Source organism: Equus asinus, chromosome 9, assembly GCF_041296235.1.
Source record: "Equus asinus isolate D_3611 breed Donkey chromosome 9, EquAss-T2T_v2, whole genome shotgun sequence".
NCBI classification, from domain to species: domain Eukaryota; kingdom Metazoa; phylum Chordata; class Mammalia; order Perissodactyla; family Equidae; genus Equus; species Equus asinus.
This window is the reverse complement of record NC_091798.1, coordinates 48,981,445-49,005,301: the sequence shown is the minus strand read 5'-3', so window position 1 is coordinate 49,005,301 and position 23,857 is coordinate 48,981,445. Positions and strand designations below refer to the sequence as shown.

The following is a 23,857-nucleotide window of genomic DNA, read 5'->3' as shown; positions in this document are numbered from 1 at the left end:
CCTTTGCTCTCTGTTTTTCTCTACCACTACTCAAATGACATTTTCTCCTACATTGATGACCAAATTAAGAAGGTCTAGTTCAACCTCCCAGATTAACTCTGTTTCGTCTCACCTCCAGTTGCCCTTTTGCTATCTGGACAGTAGATGCGTCCTGAGAGAAGTCTCCCTTTCACTTTCTAAAGCCTGAATCTCCACCCAGACCCTTGGTCTTGTGAGGACCCCTAAGTTCTTCAGGCCTGAGGACACCAATGTTTCAGGCTTTTTTATTCCCCTGCCTTCTTTTTTGCCTGACATTCGTTGTGTGACCTGGAACCAGGCAAGGAAAGGATTACCAAGAATCTCATCGGCAACTAACATGGGCTGTCAATGTTTTCCAGATAAGGAGAAGCTAAATGTTCTGTTTTTCAGAAGTCCACGTCCTGGTTTCTGCAGATGTTGCCATCCTGCAGTGAAACTTACACTGGTACAGCAAGATTCCAGCAAATTGCTCCGGTTCCAATTGTCCAAAAGTTACCATGGACTTGTTATGTAATGGCAGGTTACATTGAACTCGTTATGCAATGGCCTGCTTACCTGCTGCACATGTGCCCTGACTGAGCACAGCTGTTACACAGTTGTAACAGATCCTCTTCACTCTTGCGTATAAAGTCTCCACTGGCACTCAGTTAGGGGAGAGACTGCTTTGGGAGCTATCCTCAGTGTTCTCTATTGCTTGTGTGAGCAATAAACCTGTTCTTCACCCACTTCAGCCTTGGTTGTGCTTTTCGGCTCCACACCCACCAAGAGAGGGAATCCCTTGACTTCAGTTACAGTTCTAGCTGGGCCTTGCATCCCAGTGCTGCTGGCGGAGGTCCTGCTCTCATCAGTCCACTCTCACCTGCTATTGTTGTACCCTGCTCTGCACTGTGGATCTTATTGCCATTTCTGGAAGGCATTCTTTTTCTCCTTTTCCTTTCAAGAACTTTTACCTTTAATTATTCTGATCAAGGGAAAAGGACATCCATAAATCTCCCCACTTAACTTTTGGCTCTGAAGTGGTCTCTAAGCCATAATGATCTTATGATTCCAGAGTGGTCAGGGGATTCTCCTTAATGTACTAAATTATAGTTAAACTATAATGTCACCATCACAATAGTGAAAAACAGATGGCTTTTTCGAATAATGAGCTACTGAGTTGTATTTCAAGGAAAACGTTTAGTGCAGTATCCTGAATTTAGATTTAAAACAGAGCATAAAAATGGAGTTTTATTTAAAAATTGGGAAAAACCATAATCTGGATAATGGAGTCTCCAAAATTCAATTAGAATTTATCTATTTTCATTGATTAAATCAGGTGGTAACCAGATGTCCCTTTCAGTTGGTCCTGTTAAAACAGAATCATAAAATGGTTATGACATTACTCATCCAACATGAAAAGGAAATCAGCATTGTATTTAGATTTTATCCCTATTCCAACAACAAAAGAGGACACAGGTGAATGGTTTGAGATTTATGTTTTGTTTACCTATTCCTAATTCTTTGTTTTTTAGATTTGCTTGGAACTATAGAAGAAATCCTTCCAAGCCTCCCAGAAGATATCAGTGTTTGGGGCATGAAAGATTCTGTCCCACAAGGTGTACTTTCCCTCAAAGACAAACTGAGCACAGCATCTGACAGGCCAGTGCCACGCAGCCACCATGTTGCCTCAAGCCTCAAATCTCCTTATCTTTACATTTTTACTTCTGGAACCACAGGTATGATCCATGTCTTCTTAAGACTTAAAAAGCTTGCAACATATTTGCAAAACAACATTGTTGGGGAACTTTCTGCCATGCAGAGTCACCAAACACCTGAGAAAGCTTGCATCCAAGTAAACCTGAGTTACTTAGATCTTGGAATTCTGAAACTTAGATGAAAAAGTTAATTGCTTTAACTTGGCAAGTCACATGTTCACTGGGCCAGTGTCTCATTTGGAAAAGATTTTCTTCAAATTTGGTGATACAAAGGGCACTGGAATGTCTGAAGACTTTAACCCAGCCAACAGTGCTCATGGGTTCACTTGGCCATTGTCTCACTTGGAAAAGATTTTATTCAAGTTTGGTGATAGAAAGGGCACTGGAATGTTTGAAGACCTTGATCCAGCCCAGTTGCTCAGAGTGTGAAACATGTGACAAACAGGGTCTTGAAGGCATTGTAGGTTTGGGAGAAGGTACCAAATAGAATCAAGTAACTAAACTTTCCTTTTCTTAGGTAAGCAACAAAAACACACATGCACGAAGAATAATGAAACTGCCTGAAAATTCAAAAGAAATGTTAAACTTAATTGATTCTTAGGAAAAACTGAATGGTATTTATGGTAGGCTAAATAAGCTTTGGTAATTAGTTTGAAGATGACTAGGAGTTTGAATTAGACATTAAAAATATTCTATTACTAATTTCCTGTGCACAGGTAGTATTGTAAGCAAAACTACTACTGTATAAGTAAAGTTTTCTTACTGTTTTTTCTTTTTTACTATTTGGAGTCTTACAGTGATCTCTTTTAGACTGGAGAGTAGACTTTTTTTTTGAGGAAGATTAGCCCTGAGCTAACATCTGCTGCCAATCGTCCTCTTTTTGCTGAGGAAGATTGGCCTTGAGCTAACATCTGTGCCCATCTTCCTCTATTTTATATGTGGGACGCCTGCTACAGAATGGCTTGATACAGGGTGTGTAGGTCCACGCCCGGGATCCAAACCTGCGAACCTCAGGGCCACTGTTGCGGAGTGTGCAAATTTAAGCTCTGCGCCCCTGGGCTGGCCCCATAGACTATATCTTTAACTTACGTGTAGCATAGCGTTTTGATAAGTGAGTTGGAAAATGCTAATATGTATCAAGTTGTCAACAAAAATTCAGTCTGACTTCAGACTTTGAAAGAGACTGTAAAATTTTAGAAATGATGTGCTTTGAAAACTTTCAACAGAAGGTACTTAACCAAGTTGACTTTATGGCTGTTTTCTTATGAAAAATAGAACCTGACTCTGGCATTCAAAACAATCTTCACTACTCCCCCCTCCTGGCCACCTGTCTCCGCAGCAGCTCGGAGAGAACAAGCTGGAGCAGACCATTAACGGCTTTTCTTCTTCAAGCTTAAACCAGAGTGTTTCATACATTTGTACAACAGGCTGAAAGCAAAAGCACTACTAATTTTTTTCATTTGATATTTATTGGTATTAAAATTATACTGCACAGAGATGAAAAATTCTAATAGTTTTAGAAATTTGAGAGAAAAGTATCCTGCTGACCCTCCTATTTCTCCTTCCCCAAACCATCAACATTCAGTATTTTTAGATCTTTCTTTTTATAATCACTTCCATGTCTCTTAATAGAATGAGTATACTCCTAGATACTTAACAGCTACTTACTAAAAAGTATCTGCTGATTTCCCCTGATGGAAGATGATTTTGTCTTCTTTTATCATCACTCTCTCTCTCCACTCATTTCTTTCTCTCTGATGCAGACACTTTCTCTCCCCAGCTTGATTGGCTTGATTGGTGTCAGCATCATAACTTAGTAAACACTGTTGCTAGCTGAGCTCAATAGTATAACTAAATTATATTTATTTCCTTTCATGTAAAAATACCTCCAACCTGGAATTAATCATTGTTTTTGTTTGTTTCCTTGCTTAGTTTTCTATACATCTATAACTGATTCATACCCACCCCTTTGTAAAGAAGGTAACTCACTTTTGACATTGAAAAGATAGTCTGTATTCTGTCAAGCCCATGTTCTTGGCCACCTCTTTTCCAGAGTCTTCCTCCCCGTTATTTCAGTCTTGACCAGTTGTTCTATTGTCCTGGGTTCATTCTTCACCATTTCCTGGGAATTCCCTTCAACTTTTTTTTTGTTCTGATCCCCTGATTCCTAGCTCCTAAATTAGTTTCCTTGGTTTACTTTTCGTTTTATCTCAGCACTGCTCTCAATAGCTGTCTGATAAAAGAGAATTTGGGAGGTGAGTTTTTTTAAGTCTTTACATATCTGAAAATGTCTTTTTCTACCCTTACAGTTGTTTGTATAGGATTCTTGGTTAGAAATTATTTTATGCGGAGGTTTGAAGGCATTGCTGTATTATCTTCTGACTTCCACTATCCATATTGAGAAGTCTTTTTCTTTCTGATTTCTTATCCTTTATGTGCAACCTGGTGTTGTTTTTCTCTTTATGTTTTTTGGGGATTTTTAGAACCTTCTATGAGTCTTCAGTAGTCTATAACATCATGATGACTTTTATTGAGACTGGTCTTATTTATCCATTTTTCTGGGAAATTTATAGGCCTTTTCAGTCTAGAAATTCATATTGTGCAATTTTAGGTACTCGAAAATTAACAGAAATTGTTTTCTACATCCTCTTCTTTATTTATGTTCTTTCTGCCCATTCCATCTCTCTATTACACTTGTTTGTTCATTCTTTTATCTGTGGAACTCTAACTTTTTGAAGGTTAGCCCTCCTGGACTGAATTATTAATCTTCTAATCTTTCCTATTCCATTTTCCTTCTTTTATCTTCTTTTCTGCTGAGGAAGATTAGCCTTGAGCAAACATCCATGCCAGTCTTCCTCCACTTTATATGTGGGTCACTGCCACAGCATGGTTGACAAGTGGTGCACATCCACGCTCAGGATCTGAACCCATGAACCCGGGCCGCCAAAGTGAAGTGTGCCAAACCCAACCTCTACGTGCCATGGGGTCAGCCCCTTCATTTACCTTTTGATTAACTTTTGAGGAGATTTATCTTCTAACCTTTTTGTTCTCTGAATATTCCTCTTTTTGTAAGATGTTATTTTTGTATTATTGATACTTTCTTGTCTCATTTCTCTCAGAATATTAATGATAATTTTTTGAAAATTTCTTCTATCTTGTCTATATTTTCTCCAACATCCTTTCTCTTTTGGTTTATGTTGGTCTCTTGTCTTTTTTCCTAGAGGATTTCCTCAAGTATCTGGTGACCTTTGGCAGTCAGTTTATATTTGAAGTGCAGACATGAAAACACAGCAAAAACAAACCAAATCCTGACTAGAAGCTCTGTGTGCCTGAGTGGGACTTGTGGACTGGTTGGTTTCAGTGTCCAGGAGGTTGTGTTTAGGGATTCATGACTGTCAGTGTCTTTCAGTTTTTACCTGTGGGCTATTTGGATTCCTCAGACAAGGAGCTTGAAGGGTAAGACTAAAATGTTAAAAGGGAGCTGGAGGAGTATGCAGACTTTCTCTTATTCCCCCTATTTATTCAATCTCTCTTCTTCCTGGTGTTTCCAGAGGCTCATCTTTTACAGAAAATAAACCTCAGATCTTCTACCAGTGTGGAAGAAGCAATCTGGGGCTGTAGTTTTGTTTTACTTTATTTTTTGCATTTTAAAACAAATACCAAAAGCATTTGTTGGCTTTCTTCCACAATTGGTTTGTGAATGATCTTACATAGGGAAAGTTATGCAAATATCATCTCCTTTTAGCTTACAGTCCTGAGCAATGTGGGGTCTTGTAGATGGCAGAGCACAGCATCATTCAGAATTGGGCATGCAGTAGATGTGTTGCTTTATGAATATAAAGCTATTGAAGAATGTAACAAAATCACACTGAGGCTCATTAAATCTTTAATTGACATTTTTAATAAAAGACATCTCTCTCTTTCTTTCTCAGTAATAAAAACTGATGTTTTGCAACTCAAAACCCAGTGATTATAATGGTAATAAATATGAGAATTTATATTGGTCTGCCACCTAATATAGAAATCACTTGATTCTCACCCACAAAAACATCTTACGATGTTAATAATGAAGGTGTTGGTTCAAGTTAGGACGTGATACGTAGAAATGAGTCTTTGAAAAGTTAAATGATTGGAGTAGAGTCCGCTCAGAGGCCTTTCAACAGGTTATAAGGGAGCCTTTTTGATGATAGTGAACATTTCCTAGCCCTTCTTACTACTGCCCAATCCTGTTTGCCCAATGTCACCAAAATATTGTATTCCTGTACCTAAGAATGAACTTAAAGCATCTCTGAGTAAGAAAAGGATTGAAGTCAGTTTTTGTACCATTCATGTCTCTTTGACCTACGAGATTATGTGATATCTAGATGAGCAAAGAGTGAGAGTTATATAGATTCCCTTATCTATGATCTTGATGTAGTTACTTCTTAATCAGAACTTCCATAAAGCTCCGTGATTATAGTTCCATCCTTGTCATCCTATGAGATACCTGGTAATCAAATTTCTGAGCCTTTCAGGGGTTCTGTGGGCACAAATCAGCTTTCTTCAAGGCTTCACCTTAGGTTTCAGCTTCTTGGGTCTGCTGCATAAGTCACCTCGGTTGTCCATCTGCTTTTCTAAAATTTTGTTGCTGTCATTTCTGAGTCCATTCTTTTTGTCTTGAGGGTCTAGGTATCTGTTCAGTCTACTTCTAGTCCTGTTATGGCTCATTGGACTTGGTCAAGTAGCCTTAAGACTCTCTGGAAAAGGCTGTTTAAGCCTGGACAGAGCAGCCATGCATTCAACCACTCCTATAAGGTAGTGGGAGGAGGAAAACAAGGTTAACTGCCTGCTGTGCTGCACCTGGGAGCCTGTTGCTGTCACCATCTAAATCTCTCTTTTTGTCTCTCCCTCTCCTTAACCTTATGGATTTTTTCTTTTTGCCAAAATTATCCTTGAATTTCCCAAATTATTTATCCCTGCCTTTGAATTGGTTGTCTCTTGACATCACCTCTTTCTCCTAATCCCTAATTCATTGGACATTGTCTCATTCCCACCTTTATGCTTTAGACTTCATCCCAATGGTCTACTCACATCTAGGGATATTAGAAGAGTTTCAATGCCAGGAATTCATAGAACATTAGAAGAGCAAAGGACTTTAGAGACAATCTAAGGGAGCATTTCTCAAAATGTGTGTTACAGCATATCCCTTCATGTTTTCAAAGAAATGAAATAAAAGTTGAAAAAGGGCTTTAGTGACCACATAAGTTTGGGAAACACCATTAATAAAAATGCCTAGGTTTCTATACTACTGGGCTTCTCAAGGGCTTTAATATGTTAATGTGCTTTCTAATTCTTTTTTTGCTGAGGAAGATTAGCTCTGAGCTAACATCTGTGCCAATCTTCCTCTTTTTTCGCTTGAGAAGATTAGCCCTGAGCTAAGATCTGTGCCTATCTTCTACTATTTTATATGTGCGTTGCTACCACAGCATGGCTGACAAGTGGTGTAGATCTGTGCCTAGGATCCAAACCTGTGAACCCAGGCCACTGATGCAGAGTGCACCAAACTTCACTACTAGGCCATAGGGCCATCCTCTCTTTCTAATTCTTTTAAGAGGGGACTCTAAAATGCAGTTTTAACAAATTTCGTTTATTTTCCTGGTTTTTTCCTTCTTTCAAACTTTAAACTCCATCGACCTTTGATCACTTTCATTTGTTGGACAAGCTCATATCTGTTGTCTCCTTTATCAAAAAATTTAACTGTGTACCTTGGATAGTTTATAATAAATTAATGAGATCATTATTCACTTAAAGCTAACCAAATTAGGAAGGAAGGCATGGCTAATTAGTTTACTAAAGTGCTTTGAAGGAGTAACATAAGCGTACAGGTGGAAAATAACTAGATAAAATCATCCTTCATTTTTTGACACACCTCCAAATGAAAAGTTATTTTTTTTTAAAGCTGGGCTGCCATGAGATCGCAAACAGTGTGGGAAGTAGGAAATATGATGACTGAAGAGCCATAGGTGAGAACTTCTTGGAAGCATAAAACATAAATATTTGGTCCTCTGGATGAAGAAGAGAAAGGCATTGCATTATTTAGAATCAAGCCTGGAGTTAGTCTCACTCAAAATCTTTGTACATGGCTCTGACTAGAAAATTTGGAGAGATTCTCTATGCATGTGGATGACAAGAATCTCTTTCAGTTCGTGAGATGCCAAGCTATTGGGAAGAGCTGCAGAGATTTCTTTTGAAAAAATTAATAACTGAATTTTAGTTAGGATAATAGGTAAGATAATGCCAACTTGCATATGAGATCAAGTCTCGTCCAGTTAGCAGAAATGGAGTACAGTGCCTGTCAGAAAATGTCAAAGCAGATGTAGCCACAAGGTGGACTTGAGGCTTAGCCTAGTAAGAGTGTCCAGAAGTCACTGTAGACCATGGTTCATAGCTCCATGTGCTGCTGTAACCAGAAACCCTATGAAAACTTTGGCTTTCATAAGGGAAAGATTGATGTCCTATTCTGAGTAAGACAGTGCCCCAGCTGACTGTGCAGTGTGTTAAGTAGCTCTGGTTACTACAGACCACAGAATATATTGTGACACCAGAGAAGGCCTACAAGAGCAAATTGGGGTTTAGTTTGTATGGAATACATAGATCTGGTTGTCTGAGTGGGATATATGTTGGGAGATAAAAAGAGCAGCAAGTTTGGGTCAAGTGCCAGTTAGAAGATAGAGCATCATATCAAGGAGGCTGAGCCAAGACAGGTAAATGATCAGTGGCAAGGAGATCCAGGAAGAAATACCAGCCACAGGGCATTACATGTGGCCAGGGCACACCCAGAGAAGCACATAGTAGGCAGTAGGAAATTTTGGCTATAAAAATTGGGACATCAGACATGAGAATGTATTTGAATGTTAGACTCTAGTCTTGGACAATTAGACAACAGCAAGGAAGTAGTTCGCTCTGGGAAACACGTTGTCAAGTTTAGAACTCAATTTCTAGAATTGGGAAATAAAGTCAAATCAGGTGCAGAATAAGTTTGCAGAGCCACTGAAGTTAGTAACTCTCCTTTGACAAATGGCTAAGCAGGCCTGTGTAAGTCCGTGCAGTGCAGTCAAGGACCACGCTTATTGCTGTCTGCTCCTCTTCACTCCTGATCCTGCCATTTGCATGCTTCCTGTGGCTTCTCTGCCACTGGTCTCTGCTTGCCTCTGGGAAAACTATGGATTCTCCTTGTTACACTGCGCTTTATGAAGCAAAGGAACTTTATTGATGAGGTAGATTTGGGATGGGGCCCTTTACATCAAGACATTCTAAAAATATTAGGACTCTGAACTGATGGACAGCCTATGACTATAATACAGTTTAATCTAACACATTAATTCAAGAGATGATACTTATCGCTGTGAAAACAAGTTGTGTTCCTTGGTAAGGAAATATAGGTTGACATATAAAATTACTGATGTTCAACCATAGATATGGCAATTTCATATTATATTACATATTAACTAGATGAATTTATTATGCTGACATAATACAGAAGATATAACAATATGGAAAATAGGCTAAAAATATCACGTAACAAAAGCAGTATGTAAAACTTTTTATATACTAATCACAACCACAATTTTTTACAAGAAACCCATTGTACATAGAAGGAGACTGGAAGAAAAAAAGAAAACTATTTACCTTTGTATCATGAAAGTATAGAACTATTTCAACAGCATGGATCATGGAATCTGATATTCTCTAATGATCTTTTTCCAGAACATATTAAACATAACGAAATCATTGGCTCATAATTAAGACAGACTCTTATTTGGAATTGGCATTGTTCACTAGAAAATTTCTACTTTAAGTATAATTTAGATTTATATTTTGCCTCGTTTTGGGTGTACGCTTTCAGATTTTTGGCATTTTTGCCATTCTTGTAGCTGATATGGCTCTTTGAGGCTTACAGTGTCTCAAATGTAATTTTATGGTTTTGATCCTTCTGGGTAGATCTAAGGTGATAGAAATTAATTAAAGCAGTAACACACATTTGCAAGGCCCCCCCACTTTTTTTTCTTGGTGAGGGACGTTGGCACTGAGCTAACATCTGTGCCCGTCTTCCTCTATGTTGTGTGTGGGGCACCACCACAGCATGGTTTGATGAGCAGTGTGTATGTCTGCACTTGGGATCTGAACTGGCGAACCCCTGGCCACCAAAGCAGAGCATGCAAACTTAACCACCACACCACCGGGCCAGTCCCTGCATGGCCTCTTTTATAAAGCATCTAGAACTCTTTGATGTATTTTGTCTCAGTTGCTGTTGTAGTTGATACCAGCACAGACTTGCTTTCTATTACATATAGATTTTTTCCTTGTTTTCTTCCAGGTCTACCAAAAGCAGCTGTGATTAGTCAGCTGCAGGCTTTAAAGGGTTCTGCTGCATTGTGGGCTTTTGGTTGTACTGCTGATGACATCGTTTATATACCCCTTCCTCTGTACCACAGTTCAGGATCTCTCCTGGGAATTGGTGGATGTATTGAATTAGGTAAGTTTTAACTTTCTGTTTGATAAGTTTTCAAAATGCCTAATAATTAGAACTTGTGTTTGTTAAAGTTTGAAATGCTGTCAGAAATCAGGGTGACTGTGTGCTTATTATATAATTATAACATCATATTTATTAAAAGGACATAATTGCATGACATACTCCATGTATTCCTGAGGTAGAAAGAGCAGTGCCTTAGGAATTCTGCCATGTGGATGGAGCTGGCTGTTGCCTGGGCTTCCCTCTCCATGTGATTGCTCCTCCTTTAGTGATCTACCTTCGCCTCCTTAAGTGGTGGTTGGAGCCTTCCAACAGGGTGAATTTGGAAGCTGCATAGCTCTTAAGGCTTAGTCTCGGAAGTCGTGCAGATCATTTCACCTGCATTTTGTTGATCAAAGTGAATCACAAGCCAGTCCAGATTCAAGATTTGAGGGACAGGGATATAGACCCCATCTCTTGAAGGGAGGAATGGCAAATTCACATTGCAAAGGTGAGTGCATAGAAGGAATTATTGAGGCTATCTTTGCAAACAGTGTACCTTGTTTGCACCCAATAAGTCAGTTGGTAAAGCTTGTAGCTCAGTAGATTCCATTCGGAAACAGGCTGAGGTTCTGTCTGTTACTAGCTAGTCCTGAAATAATATATAAATAGAAATCTTTCAATACTATTTGTGTGTGTCTAAAATACTATAAAGTAATTTTAAAGAATAGTATATTTAGAATATGATCAATGTCCACAATAAATAAAGATGAGGGTTGAGACATTAGCATTTTCCTTGGAAAATATTCATGTGACATATATTGTTAAAATGAGGTTCTGTAGTCATCAATGAACTTTTTTCTTAGTGTTGTCTTACCAACTCTATCTTACTAACTCTTGACTTCAAGCTATTTTGAGGCTGCTTTAAGGTTAAGGTCAAAAGTAAGTTAATATTCTTGGTCTCTTTGAAGTCACGTTCTGATACTTGTAACTCTCTTACATTTTTTTTTGCTGAGGAAGATTAGCCCTGAGCTAACATTCATATCAGTCTTCCTCTATGTTATATGTGGGTTGTCACCACAGCATGGCTGACGAGTGGTATAGGTCCTTGCCAGGGATCCGGACTTGCGAACCCAGGGCACTGAAGTGGAGTGTGCCACACTTAACCACTAGGCCACGGAGTTGACCCCTCTCCTACTTATTTTGACTGATTCTTTCATCCCATGTATTGCAAAAGGTATATACGCTGTCAAAATATAGAATTACAACATGAATATTTTAAAAAGATTTTTGGGACTGTATGATTAATGTTTGCAAATGAGCTTGATATAAATGGCCTCTGATGGATTATAAAAGCCTTGAAAGTGAGCAAAAGTGCAACATCATTTGTATTTTATGTTAACTCTGCCCTTGAATTGTTTCCCTAGTGCCTCTTTTTGCCTTTTCTCATAGGTGCTACTTGTGTGTTAAAGAAGAAATTCTCAGCAAGCCAGTTTTGGAACGACTGCAGAAAGTATAACGTGACTGTGTTTCAGTATATTGGAGAACTTTGTCGGTACCTTTGCAAACAACCCAAGGTAAGAGTAATCCTCAGAGAGGAAGAGGAATTTCAGAATGAAAAAGTGTTGAGGGAAAGGATTTTTTGCTTGTTTATTCTCCACCTTCTGTCAGAACATAGTTTAGCTGCCTTACAAAGATGTATGCAATACCTCAAGATAAAATGAATATAAAACAAGTCAGAGAAATCCAGGAATGGACTAATGTGTTTTATATTGTGGCAGGATAGGACAGACCCTCAATCCAGTCCACTTCATGTTTAAATGATTAAAATTTCTATAAACATAGCGTGCATCCACTTATGAAATTAGATGCCTGCTGTGTTTACAGAAAACAATTATTCCAAGGTTGAATTAGATAATTTTTTTAAATCCTGTTCTTTAAAAAAAAACCCAAAACTAATGACATTCATTATAGTTGTTTTTCTATCATTTTCTTTTGAATCAGTGATTATATTAGAATATTTTGGGGGGGGGGTTGCTTTGATTTGATTTGTCTCCCCACCTGAAGCAATCATTTCCACATACTTGTGATAAATTGCCCCCTTCTGAAAACAGGCAAGCAGAGAGAGTTGCAAGGGCCTGACGTTTGTTTTTTATTAGTTTGTTTACTTTTTTGCTCTCACAAGTTATTTTCCTTTTCCCAGTCTCATTTGTATCTCAAGATGCTTATTTTTTCAATGTCTGATTTTCTAAACATTCTTGAGGCTACAAAGAAGTGACTCTTTCCGTAATCAAATCAACATCAGCCCTTTGAAGAATGGCGATAGAGAATGCCTCCCTCTGTGAGGTGGGGCAGCAGAGCCTGGTGGCCTGCCCTTGATCTTTGAGAAACACTTTCCTAGGCTAGGGCATCTCTCACTCATCACCTTTGCCATCGTCACACCAGCTTAAGGCATGGACGGTGGGCTGGGATATCTTCTCTGGTTGGCTACAATATGGACATGTAATGCTTCCTTTACACAGAGCACAGCTGAGACTAGGTTGGAGGCATTTAAATAAGACTTTATTAAAGACATGGGATTGCACAAAGGAGATAAACACAGAAAAGAATGTGAAACTGGATGATCATATTTACAAAATGCTTTTATTTGTTTTAAGCTTGGAGTTTGTGATGGAGAGACCTCTTTCCTTGTGGCACTTCTTGTGGAAGAAGACCCACTTCTTTGTGGCAGAAGCCAGGCTTACTCTTTTTTTGGTCAGGAGTGCTTCAAATTACTATATTTTCCCTAGATCCATGGCTAAGACAGGGCATCCCAGAGAAATGTTTTAGGTTTTTGACCTTTATTCTCTTAGGGAGACTTTGCCAGTGTCGGATTGTGGTCTTACCTGAAGCATCCCTGTAGAACAATTATAATGCCACGACTTGACGTATTTTCTCTTCTGGTTTTCATTGTATTCTTTGGTAGTGTGCTAACTGGACTACATTAATTTAAGGAATTAACGCCCTCCAATAAGATAAAAGCACCTTCAGTAAAGCACGTAGTAGGCGCTACCTTCTTCACGGCCTTTCTAAACTGTGACCCCAGCCATTCCTATTGCCTCTCATCCTTTAACAGCAACGTTAGCTTTTCAAGGTCATTTGCTCAGTAAGTATTTATTGAATGGTTGAAGACATACATTTTTTTTTTCTAAAGTTTTACCGTCTGAAATAATGCTGCAATTAGTATCTTCATGCAATAAAGCCACAGTATAGGGTCTCACAAGTGAAGTAGTCAAAGGTCATGGATGTTTTGGTGATTTTCATGGCATATTTCCAAATTGCTGTTCAGAGTGATTGGCCTTCTTAGAATCTCATCAGCAATGTGAGAGTGTGCCTATCGCACAGTCTCTTATCAGTCCCGGGTGGTATTAAAAATAGTGGCCTTTCAGTTGTGCTTCATGGAGAACTAGATGCTCCTTCAAGCTTCCTGAAAATTCCCTAAAGGATGAAGAACTCGGGAATAGCCAGTCTTCATGGCCCACCCTTTCAGATATGGTGGATGAAACCCCATTTGCTTGGGCTTCTTAATAATATTGTGTTTGAACAAAGAAAGTCTTGTTTTTTAAAAAAGAAAAATGGGAAAAGGATTATGTAATTTTACATATAATTTTATAGACCAGAAAAAAACCTTTTTTTAATTTCTTTGATAAGAGTACTGGCAAGGTGGGATACTTTTTTAGCTGTATTTCCCTTTTAAAATGTCTCTCCTGAGTCTTTTACTCATTTATTTTTTGGCACATGTTTTATCTTATCCATTTGAGCTATCATTTCATATAATAAAGGTATTAATAGTTTGTCATATTTGCTACAAATCTTTTCTCAAGATGTTTCCCTTTGAATTTTCTTTTTGTAAAGTGAAATATCCTTTTCACCTCTCAATTTGTAATGCACTAATTTTGGGAAAATACTATAGCTGCAAAGAATTTGAGAGCGCTGGGAATTGAAAGCAGAGTTGCTGATTGCTTTTAGTTAATTAAATATTTTAATACTTAACTAAAGCTCTTTGAAGAAGAGATAGTGTTTGTGAAATAATCTCTAAGCACTTGCCTGAAGGCAAATTGAGAAAGAGGGAAATAAATACAGTTTTTCCCAAAGGAAAACTTAATAATATTTTTGAGCAGACATGCATTGTATTACTTACTAATCCCCTTCACACAGAATGAGTTCAAGCAGCTCTTGGCATTAAAGATTAGGAAAAGGAGAAAGTCATTCTGTTATGACATCTTATCCCTTCAAGGAGATGTTGCTTTTTTGCTGTTCAATATTCATTCCTTTCAGTGAACTGCTGAAAGAAACGGGCAGTGGCTGCTGTGCAGCCAGCACAGCAGTGGATTCAGGTAGGGCCAGAGAGTGAACAAGTGATGTGGTCCACACCCTAAAGAATTAAAATTGAATGTCTCATAAGCCATGGTTTGAAGCCCCATAGACATTTATTTAAAATAAATCCTTAAGTGAAAGCAAAACCACATATTCTCTAAATGTATGCAGATTTGGTGCAGATTTACCTGCAGGCAAAAGTTTCAGTTTGTGTTGAGTGCTTACATGTGGTTGCATAAAAACGCTCTAGGGTTGGCTTTTTCCCTGACTCGAAGCATTTATCGACACCCCACCCAACCCAGTCTTTTTCTCTTTCGCAAAACTCCAGTTACAAAAGTTCCTTTGGCGTAAACTTTGGATGTGCCTCAAACTGCTGGCAACAGCACTATCCTTAAAAAAAGTGGAAGTTCTGGCTTCTTTCAGTCGCAGAGGGATGGGGTCATTAATCTCTTCCCAGCAGCTCTTCCTCACTTTCCAGTCTTCCAAGTTGTCTTTCATTCTGATTGGGTCTAGCTCTGTATTCTTCTCATGTTAATTCTGCATTTAATGCTGATAGAGGAGGAATGTAGCGGAACTCTAGATGTCACTGATCCTCTGGGGGACTCCTGCTGCACAGTTTATTTTGTTTAAATAACTCTGCCTAGGGCACTTGATAATTAGCTGTACCAAGGGATATATCTGGGGATAGGATCTTATATGTCACTCATTCATTCACTCATTTATTCATTCAAGTGATATTGTAGATTTGGGTGTACAGGGACACACAAGATAAACAAGATTTTTTTTCTATGGAACTTACACTCTAGTTTAGAGAGAGAGAAAATAAACCAGCAAACACATGAAGAAAAGTAATTACAGGCAATGACTAGTACTATGAAGAAACAAAACAGATTGAGGTGATGGAGAGTGAGGGGTGGTGAGTGGGACGTTGCTAATTAGACTGAGTGGTCAGGGAAGACTTCACTGAAATGGTGACTTATGAGCTTAGGAACTGATACAAGTGGGATCCAGCCGTGGAAAAGCTGAGGGGATTGCAGTTGCAACAGAATAAACTGAAAATGAAGAAGCCCCTAGAGGACACAGCCTGAATGTTTGAAGAGAAGGAGAGTGTGGCTGGGCCATCCATGGGCCAGATCTTGTACGGCTCAGTAGACCATGGAGGAGAAGTTTGGATTTTGTTCCCATCAAAGCATTTGGAAAAAGATGAAGACAAACTGGAAAAACGATACCAGTTTGGGATCTATTTTGAAGCAAAGATAATAAGCCTTACTAACTGAGGGATAGGGAGTAAAGGATCAGATAGAATCAAGGATGAGTCACAGGTTTTTGGTTCAAACATCTAGGTAAAATTGTGAAGCATTTGCAGAGATAAGGAAAACTGAGATTTGAAGAATGAAAGTTAAATTTCTTTAGGACTTGTTAAGTTTGGTGCGTTAATTAGGCATCCAGGTGAAGAAGTAAAATAAGCAGCTGGACATAGGATTCTGGAGCCCAAAGTGTACAGAGGTTGGGACCTAATTAACAAAGCAAAGATCTGTGTTATCATACACATGTATGATACTATTTTTCAAGTTAATATTATGGTTTATCATTTAGGCTATATAGTTTGTCTATAGCTCTCAATGTGGAATACCTACATTTTGACATTCTCAAGGCATAGCCTATACTTTTTAATATATGTATTTCAGTATATATATTTTCTGTATATCATATCCCTTTTCTTTATTCTGTTTTCTTAAAAGCTAAGAAATTCACTAGGAGCCAGATAGTATTCTTATGATTTTGTACACTTTTGTTAAAGTATATTAAAACTTTGACAAAATGGGTTTACTCAACTCCCTTTATGAAAAGAGAAACATTTTAAAGTACCTGGATATTTGATAAATATTTATTAAATATTTTTCATTAAAAGCTATACAAGTTGTACTAAATTATTCCCTAGTAATGTTTAGATAATCCAGCAGTGAATGCCTAGGTGTTTGCTGGGTTCCTTTTTTTATTTTTAAGATTTTTTTCATTTTTCCTTTTTCTCCCCAAAGCCCCCTGGTACATAGTTGTATATATTGTTTTAGTTCTGGGTCCTTCTAGTTGTAGCATGTGGGATGCCACCTCACCATGGCTTGATGAGCAGTGCCATGTCCGTGCCCAGGATCCGAAGGGGCGAAACCCGGGGCTGCCCAAGTGGAGTGCGAGAACTTAACCACTCCACCACGGGGGCCAGCCCCCTGCTGGGTTCTTTTTTGAAGGTAACAAAATGAAAATGTCGAATGACAATAATGAAATGATGGTGCTGTGAGATTTTTTTTAAGACCTCAGTTTGAAAGTGCACCTACTTTGCTTTCTCCAAAGAAAGCCCATCATTTCTTTCAAGCTTTAAGAGTTTCCCTTGTCATATTTAGAGAAGATGTGAGGATGAGGAAGGTGCAGCGGTACCAGAGAATAAGATTGCAGTGGGGAGGCTAAATGATGCTGACTTGATCAACATCTCCTGAGCTTGTTTGTTTTACCAGTTATGTTTTGAATGAGTCTGAAGACGGTCACAGGCTAAATGCATTGGCATTACCTTGTCCCTGGTTCAGTGCATTGCTGTTTATTCTTTTTGTCCTATTGAAACTAGATATATAAAAATTTGTTCTTTTATCATGTTTTCATTTTCTTAGTTTCTATATAACTTCAAGTGTTTTATTGTTGTGTTTTCCCCATTCCACATCTTGTAAAAGATGCAGTTTATCAAAGCATTAAGCTTTGGAAACTTTTCTCATCATGCTTAGTAACCTCTAAAGAATGACATTTTTAAATTAATGTGAACTTTAATTGTTATTAATATATTCTGATTTAGTTTCATTGCCATTTTCTTCTCTGCAACGCTCAAAACAATTGATTTTATCTCTAAAGCCTAGTTGTTTCAAGATATTTATACATTTTTTATTATTTCTTTTCCCCAAACATTAGAAGCATATTATTATATGGTTGAAAAATCGCCTCTTTTTTAAAACCAGGTTTTTCTTAAATAAACCAAAAATATGTTTAATATTCTCATAATAGATATGAAAGCAATTAGAAAAGTTGGCAAGGGACCAGAACCTCCTTTTCTGCTTAGAAACAACAAATATAGAAATATGAGGGACTAAAATAAGAAATATCTATTAGCAGCCTAATGCTAATAGAATTAGAATGGAATTAATGAATATTTTGGAATGTTTTAGAACTGTGTATATATTAAAGGCTTTTAATAAGTGCTAATTTTGGTACTTGATTTTTAGTTCATGGGTAGTGGTGCATATAAAATATACATCTTTTTCTGTCTCTCTGCTTATACCATTCATGCTGTCATTTCCATTAAGAACACACATATCCCTTATTTATTAAATTTCCCAACAAATTTAGCTTTACATAGAAAGTCATCAGAGAGTGCATTGGCTGTGGAATCAAAAGACATGGGCTCAGTTTCAAGTTCTTGTTGAATGGCTTTCTGCTGGTCACTTCTCCTCTTTGAGCCATAGTTCCTGTCTTTATAAAAAATAGGTAACAATACCTACTTCTCCTAATTTGGCCTTTGATTCTCACAATCTAGTTATGAGTAAAAAAATGTGAAACTGGGAATCCCAATGCAAATGGAAGGATTTTATTTTTAAAGGGAATGTACTAATGTTTTCCACCAATGTCATTATAAAATTAGTGTAATTTTTGTGAGTGTTGAAAAATAATTGGTCTTTGACTAATAAAAATCTTACATTGATTGCAAAAGTCCACTTAAATATATCATGATAATTTTAAAATAGAATTTTAATCATATTAAAATATTAACAATTTTATGATATTATACTTATCACAAATTAAAACACTAGAAATAAACATATGAAATTAGAAACCCTGAAAATATTATGCCTGTTTCCTCTTGGGTAATATACTGTTGTTACTATAAATGTAGTATGTTAGTAAGGTTTTCCTACATTCCAAATTGATTTAACATTTTAAAATTTACATCCAAAATTACTTATTTTATCATTCATTTGCTATTTTTCACATTGCCTATTCCTTTAATAGTCTGTTCCTGACATCCTTGCTTTGGACACATAAAGTCAATGTCAGAAATGGTCAGTCTTGTCACTCTTTACTCTGCAGTGAGCGCTTACTAGCAAATACGAGAATTTCCAGCAAATGATTAATGACTAGAATTTTCCAGTAGATCATTTTATTCCCAATGGAAAAAAAATAGTGAATTTAGATGAAAAAGATCAAGGATCTAATTCGAGCTTTTCCATGAATTCACCATGTGACATCAGCCAAGTCACTTAATTTGTTTGCCCCTTGGAGTCTGGGAGCTTGAAAATTCAAACCTTACTTCCATGTCTTATAAACTCTGTGATCTTGAGCAAATTATCTTGCTTTTCTGAGCAGCCCTCACCCCAGTTTTTCATTTATAAAATGAGTATAATAACAATTACATCTAGAGTTCATATAAGGATTAATTAGTTAAGTGTAGAAATTCAAATGGAAACAGATTGACCACAATGTTGGGTGCTCTCTAGAAAAGGAGACTTAAGTCTTCTCCGAAGGGGCCTTACAAGATGGTTTTTGTTATCATAGTGACTATGCCAACATTGAAGATCTAGTCTCCAGCCTGATAGGTTCAGAGCCCCATTTGTCAGTACAAGTCTTTAGGTTAGACTCACATAAGCCAGGCTCAAGAATGCCAGTTTATAGCTTTCACTTGTTTCCATTGCTAGATCTTCCTCAGTCTTCCTGACCCAGTTGTTGGGACACTTCTGTGCTCATGACCAGCACAATCTTTGCCTGGTCCCCGACCTGCAAGGAAGCTGAATTATAATCAGAAAGTCAGAGTTCCTGGGGAGGACAGAGTCCATTGAGGGAGTGTGGATAAATCAAAGGTTCACATCATGGCGTGGAAGGATTCAGGCCGTTGCTGCATCCACCTCACAGCAGAAATGATCTTGCCATCGGGCCCTTGCACTTTTCAGAACACTGAGTTGATGAATTGTAGTCGTCACGGCTCAGGTGACCCTTTTTCTGGGCTTCCAGGGAAGGTCAACCTCCCTTCACATCTACGCAGCCTTTTTTTCAGGCGAGTGAACACAGTCGTTCAGGTTAGAGGCCGGTCTTGCAGACTCTTGGAGCTGATCTTTCTCCGCAGGGCGACTTTGAAGTGTCTGCTCTGAAGCATTGCTTTCCTTCCACTGTCAGTTCTCTCAAGCGCTGCCAGGATGGAAAGCACCTACTGAGACTGCGTGGTTTGTAAATGGCAATCCCTATTCCTGTGATATCTAGAAAATGAGTTTGAAATAAGCCCACAATGTGGTTCCTTTCTGCTGTCACACTTGACATCACAGAGGTCTTTTCAAGCTATTATTTATGACTGAAAATGGTTTTTTGAACTGACGGCTGTCATCTCTAAAACTATGGCCTGCGCAGACTCAGGCTGGAGAGGCAACATGACAAAGGCTTTTAGGGGCAGCTGGACTGTCTCAGCTTTGCAGACCTCTTCTTTCAAATACTCTCCCGTCTTTTCTCAAAAGAGGCCCCCACCGCCCCCCAACCATTCCTTTCCTGCTTCAGTGCAAGAAGGTCTGTCTGCTTTTCTGCCCGAGGATTCTCTGACATCCTGTTTGCATTTAGTGTTACTTTGTACCTGTTCTGTAATACCCACTTGACTTGCTGCACATATTTTTTCCGTGTATAATATTGGAGCGCTTGTGAAGGAAACAAACTGTTGGAATCTGTAATTATTCTTATTATTACATGGGGTATGCTGGTGTGACACGTGTGCATGTGTAATTATCAGTGGGTTTTAGGAAGAAGAGGTCTTATGTTAAATTGAATCAAGATGGAAGAATCATAATCCCTAAAATGTCTTGTTAAATATTTTAGGTGATGCTTTAGGAATTAGACCAGATTTTTGTTTTGTACCTAAAGCAACCAATTATCCAGGGCTTAAGGCAGAAATTATTTGCCCCTTTGTTTTCATTATGAATTTCTGTTTTATTCTGTCTCTCCATTGATCAACAGTCTTTGTGTCCTGAGAAATCAAGGTTGGTAAAAAATTACCTGTATTTAAACAGAAACTCCAGAGTTTCACATTTCATATGGTATAAAGAGGCTATTCAGCCTGGGTGTATTTTAGATTCTCTGAGTAGGATTAAGCACATGTTCTGGAAGAAAGAGCCTTTTTTTCTAGGAGGGCATTGTTAGAGGCCTGCCTATTTCAGAAAATGAATGAATAAATCTGTGACTTGGTAGGAGGTAACCCTAGTTCAACCACTGCCTGGCATATGGCAGTTCACCAGACACTGCTGGAAAATAGCTCCCGAAGAACCTTTTGAAGAAACAAGAGCCTTTTTCAACTTGATGTGACTTCTTTACTGATATCATCACGCCAATTTGATGCGTGCCGCTGAAAGCCAGGGGGAGACTGGTCCACTGAAATCCAAGATCTTGGGATCTCTATATTAAAAGCGCTGACCCATTCAGCAAATTCTCTTTTAAATTTTGAATGAGATTTTACGGCTGAAGATGAAATGAGTACTTTCTGTATATCATAAAATGGCTTACTCTGTGTGTGTGTGCACGAGTGTGTAAACATTTAAGCACTAACTACTGAATTAGAAACTCATGTTTTGATTGCTTCCTATGACTGAAATCATGGGGAGAGGCTTGGAAAAATAGAGCATGGGCTTTTGGAGCTGGTTTTCTCCCTCCTCTCCTTCTTGGCTTCTTTTCTTCCCTCTCTCCTCCCCTCCCTCCTTCTTTCTCTGTCTTCCTTCAACCTGCCTTTCCTCCCTTTCTTTCTTCTTTCCACCAATGTGTTGTGAACATCTCTTATGCACCAGGCACTATCCTAGGCAATGGGGTACAGCAGAGGCAGAACAGGCAGCAGTCTCTGCCCACATAGCATGTACATTTTAATGAGTTCGAATTCTGTCTATTTAGTATGTGACATTGGACCTGAACTTGATTACCGCAAGGTGCAAAATGAGATGAGGATAATGTTTCTTATTTTATAGAATTATCATGGTGATTAAAATGAGATAACACCATAACCTGGACATGGGGCTCAAACATATTTACTCCCTTCGCTTCTCCTGATTTGGCTGCAAATGTGTCTCTTGTTCCCATCCAGCACTCTCTGGGTTTCCATATTTGCCCCCTTTCTCAGTCTCTCTCTACCTTGGTTCCTGTTTGTATGTCTCTATTTGCATGTTCTCTCTTTTTGAGGGTCTCAATACCTGTGTCTCTGTGTGCAACGGTGTCTCTGTATTTGTGTCTCTATGTGTGCGCCCCCTCTTTTTTTGAGTATGCCTCCCTGTGTTTAGTTTATGTCTTTTTTTGCCTTTCTTTCGGCGTTTGTGTGTATCTGTATGTGTGTGTGAGAGAGAGAGAGGGAGACGGAGACAGTCTCTCTGTGTGCACGTGTCTTTGTATCTCACTCTCAGCGTGCGAGTCTCTATCTCTGTGTGAGTGTGTGTCACTTTGCATCCCTGTGTGAGTGTGTGTGTGTGTCTCTCTGCATTTCTCTGTGTTCGTCTCGCAGTGTGGGTCTCTCTCTGTCTCTGCATATGTCACTCTATGTTTCTATCTATCTCTGTTTCACTCTGCCTCTTTCTCTATTTTGCTGATATTCTCCCCCCAACCCCTTCCCTGGCTCTCTGTCTTGTTCTCTGTCTCACTCTCCCTGTCTCTCTCTCTCTCTCTTCTCTTGCTCTGTTTCTCTTGCTTTCTTTCTCTGTAGGTCTCTCACTTTCTTTCACTTCCACTCTCTGTCTTTCCCGCTTTCTATCTGTCTGTCTGTCTCTCATGCTTTCTGACTCTCTCCATCTCTTTGTCTTTCTCTGTCTCTTAGTCTCGGCCACTCTATGTCTTTCTCTTGTGTATGTATATATGTAGGTGTTACATATTCATTCATTTGATTGTACTTGTATTTGCACATGCTCTCCTCTTCTTTTTCCAACATAGCTTAGATATCCAGTGATATTTAGGTAGTAACCTCATGTCTCAGAAAGAATGAAAAGGAACAGGAATTTGTTCTAAAGAAGCCTTGAGGGGACTTATGGACGGAGAAGGGGATTTTTTAACTTATAGATGGGCATTAGGAAGATTTGGTTGTATTTTAGATGATATACTGCTAGTTTCACAGCAGCTTCAAAAGGGACACATATAAAACCAAATATAATTAGCAACCCCAGACCCTCCTCTCAATTTCTGTATATTCCAGGGTCACTTTTTAAGCCTCCCTTTGCTAATCCTGACGATTTTTTCTTCCTCACAGTTGTCATTCTGCTGACCCTCCTTTTCTATTTCCCTGACCACAAGATGCGTTCTTCCGTCATCATCTTTTATCTGGACCACTTCACCTGCTATCCTTGACCCCTACCAACCTGCCAGTTGGTGCCGGGTTAATGTTATTACATCAGGCTCTGCTCGATGCCCTCCCTTGGTTTCCAGTCATTTTTCGGGGTCACCGAGAGCTACACAACATCAGTAGCAGGATAGGCTTTTTAAGAAGGCTCATCTGACCAATATTTTACTCACCTACCAATATGCTTAATGTGCATCAGAAGCTATTCTCTCACTTTACAAATAAAACCAACTCCCAGTTATTTCCAATGACATAAAGCCCTTCCTAAGAAAGAAACATAAAATGAACATACATGGGAATCTGGATGAGGTAGCTTAATGAACCAATATTTGTGGCACCAATGTATTGTCCAACTAACCAGATGGTGCTTGACTTGTGTTAACATTAAGAAGTTGTTGCTTTTTTGACTTTATTTATAATTTAGGACAGGGTCAGCAAGCTTTTTCTGTAAAGCACTAGATTAGTAAATATTTTAGGCTTTGTGGATCATACTGTCTCTATCACAGCTACTTCATTCTGCCTCTGTATTGCAAAAGCAGCAATAGACAATCCATATAAATGGGTGTGGCTGTGTTCTAATAAAACTTTATTTACAAGAACAGGAGATAGGCTGGATTTGACCCCTGCAAGATGTAGTTTGCTAACCCTCAATTTAGACTTTATGCTAATACTTATTGTAGATCTCTTTTAGGTAAAATTTTCATTCCTGTGCATACTAGATTTTTAAGCTTCTGTTTGTTTATATTTTTCTCTCTCTTCATATATGTATATATATGTGAGTGTGTGTGTGCATGGCAAAAATAACTATATCTTTTGGGCTTGCTACAGGACTTCATATAATTTTTACATTATTATTATAAATAAATCATATTGTTTTCATGCTCATGATTTGAATCAGCAAACAAAAATCTGAATGATGTCATT

The 23,857-nt window shown here is 38.4% G+C and overlaps 1 protein-coding gene across 1 annotated transcript in view; it reads left to right on the top strand.

Annotated features, from left to right (window-relative positions):
* SLC27A6 (solute carrier family 27 member 6) overlaps window positions 1–23,857 on the top strand; it is a 58,988-nt gene that overhangs the window by 9,696 nt on the left and 25,435 nt on the right. Inside the window, exons 2-4 of the mRNA XM_014859513.3 lie at window positions 1,530–1,733; window positions 10,069–10,227; window positions 11,656–11,780. Of these exons, the coding sequence (XP_014714999.3) occupies window positions 1,530–1,733; window positions 10,069–10,227; window positions 11,656–11,780 (488 nt within the window). The remainder of the gene's footprint in view (window positions 1–1,529; window positions 1,734–10,068; window positions 10,228–11,655; window positions 11,781–23,857) is intronic.